Source organism: Bidens hawaiensis, unplaced genomic scaffold (genome assembly GCF_021521415.1).
Source record: "Bidens hawaiensis isolate Kalapana, Puna unplaced genomic scaffold, B.hawaiensis_p1.1 tig00007388_1, whole genome shotgun sequence".
NCBI classification, from domain to species: Eukaryota; Viridiplantae; Streptophyta; class Magnoliopsida; order Asterales; family Asteraceae; genus Bidens; species Bidens hawaiensis.
In genome coordinates this window covers 32,013-34,444 of record NW_027491510.1, presented here as the reverse complement: position 1 = coordinate 34,444, position 2,432 = coordinate 32,013, and the positions used below count along the sequence as shown (strand labels likewise).

The window sequence follows — 2,432 nt, the reverse complement described above, 5'->3', positions numbered from 1 at the left end:
ACCTTTATTAATGAAGCCTGAAGATGGTGAGCTATTATTCCTCTATCTGGCGATATCTCTAGACACTGTAAGAGCTGTATTAGTCGAGGATCATGACGGGAAACAACATCCTATCTACTATGTAAGTAAAAGTCTACTTGATGCTGAAACTAGGCATTCTTACTTAGAAAAGTTAATTTTAGCTTTAGTTATGACATCTATTATGTTAAGACACTATTTTGAGACAGGCATTATTTTTGTTAAAACTAATTATTAAAAATGTTTTGAGAAAATATAAAATATCAGGTAGGATGGCTAAGTCGTCTTTCAAATTTAGTGCTTATGATTAGCAATTTAGTCCCAAGCTTTAGCCGACTTTGTGGCTGATTTCAGTAGTGATATCGAATAGGAAGCTGAATGGGAAGTTCAACAACTAGACCGGGATAAGGGTATGTGAATATTATTTACTGATGGGGCCTCAAATGTCAGGGGGGCAAGCTTAGGAATCATCCTGAAATCATAACAGGGGGACATAATACCCCAAGCAATCAAATGTGATTTTCAAGCCACCAATATTGAAGCCGAGTATGAAGCTTTAATTACTGGGCTTCAGTTTTCCAAGGATTTAGAAATTAAAAATATTTATGCATATTTGAATTCCTTATTGCTTGCTAACCGCTTCAATGGCTCATATGCTTTTAGAACTGAAAAACTAACCGTATATCTTCAGATAGTTAAAAATCTGGCTTCAATTATTTTATTATTGAACAGGTTACTAAGGAGGAAAATGCAGAAGAAGACACCTCAGTAAATCTTATATCTGCCTTCAGGATCCCAACAGAAATGAAAACTCTGATCAGACAAATCCCGAATCCAGCTACAAAGGTGCCTTCACTTAATAAAGAGGAAACAATGAAAGAAGCTGCTAAGTAGGATCCCAAAGTCAATGAAGTAACAGATTTTGAAGATACAACTGATCAGGAGCCTCAAGCTAATCGGGACTTTTGGATTCAACCTATCAAGAGATATTTGCAACACAACGAGATCCTTAACTATGAGAATCCTAAAGGCTTTCGTATGAAAGTATCTAGGTTCATTGTCTTAAATGATATTCTTTGTAAGAAATTTCTTGCAGTTCCATACTTGAGATGGCTGGAGGATCATGAAATACAAGATGTTCTAAAAGATAACCCTGAAGGAGACGTGGGAATCACACTAGGAGTCGATCATTGTTCTAAAATATCCTTAGAACCGAATACTATTGACTAACCATGAGGAAGGATGCAATGGTCTATGCTCAAAAGTGTGATTCTTGTGAAAAGTATAACAACATTCCTCATCAGCCGCATGAACATATCCATCCGATCGTGTCTCCATGGCCATTCATAAAGTCGGGAATGGATATTGTGGGCAAACTACTAAAGACTCAAGGAGACAAGGTCTTTATGTTAGCAGTGACAGATTACATTTTCGAATGGACTGAAGTAGAGGCATTTACCCAAGTTAAAGAACAAGAAGTAATTTCCTTTATCAAGAGGAATATCCTGACAAGCTTTGGAATTCCAGCCGATATCATCTGCGACAATGTGCCTGAATCATTGGCAAACGAACTACTGACTTTTGTGCAGATCAAACTACATAAAAAATGCAACAAGGAAAACTCCTTTCTCTTTAGTAATTGGGTTCGAGGCGATGATTCCGACTGAGATGGTGATCCATACTAGGAGATCCTTCGTCCAGAGTCTTGAAACCAACAACCAGGATCTGGCCGATGATCTTGATGAAGTGAACAAACTCAGAGATTCTTCAAGGATGCGCATGGTGGCATAGAAACAAAGAATCACCAAGTCATACAACAAAAACGTTAGAGTCAAAAGATTTCAAGTGGGAGAACTAGTACTAAAAAAGGCATTTCAGAATACAACGGATCCCAAGGATAGAAAATTAGCACCCAAATGGGAAGGAACATACAAGATCAAGGCTGAGGCAGGAACATGAGCATATCAACTATCTACTAACGGTGTGAGAGATCCTTCCAAGATACTGGAATGATGTTCAACTTAAACTCTACTTCGTGTAAGTTAGAATTTTATTTCTAACTTGATATGGTATGTATTCTGACTTTACTATTTCAATTATTTTTATTATTATATTCTTGAAACCCATTACTGACTTAAGCATTGTATGGGTGTTAGCCGAGCTAACACCCACCCTCACAAATGTTCACGTGTTTTGAAGAATTGGGATCCACACTGAGAATTGAATTCATTCCTAGGGGTTTGGCCACCTCTCTAATTAAAATGTATAAATCCCTTCAAAGGTTTAAATGTTTTCACCTTTCAACAAATTAGGTTTAAACACCTCGCCAGGAGCGCACATTGTCCACATGTAATTCAAGATGGCAGGACCAGTTCATCTTAATGGTAGCTGACAATTTCGTTGTTGTTGGTTAC

At 37.4% G+C, this 2,432-nt stretch overlaps 1 protein-coding gene across 1 annotated transcript; it reads left to right on the top strand.

The window, feature by feature from the left end:
• The first annotated feature begins 1,250 nt into the window (after positions 1-1,250).
• On the top strand, positions 1,251-1,685 carry LOC143635025 (uncharacterized). Its single transcript, XM_077102942.1, has one exon. It carries the CDS (start codon positions 1,251-1,253, stop codon positions 1,683-1,685), a length of 435 nt encoding a protein of 144 aa, XP_076959057.1.
• Positions 1,686-2,432: the final 747 nt, after the last annotated feature.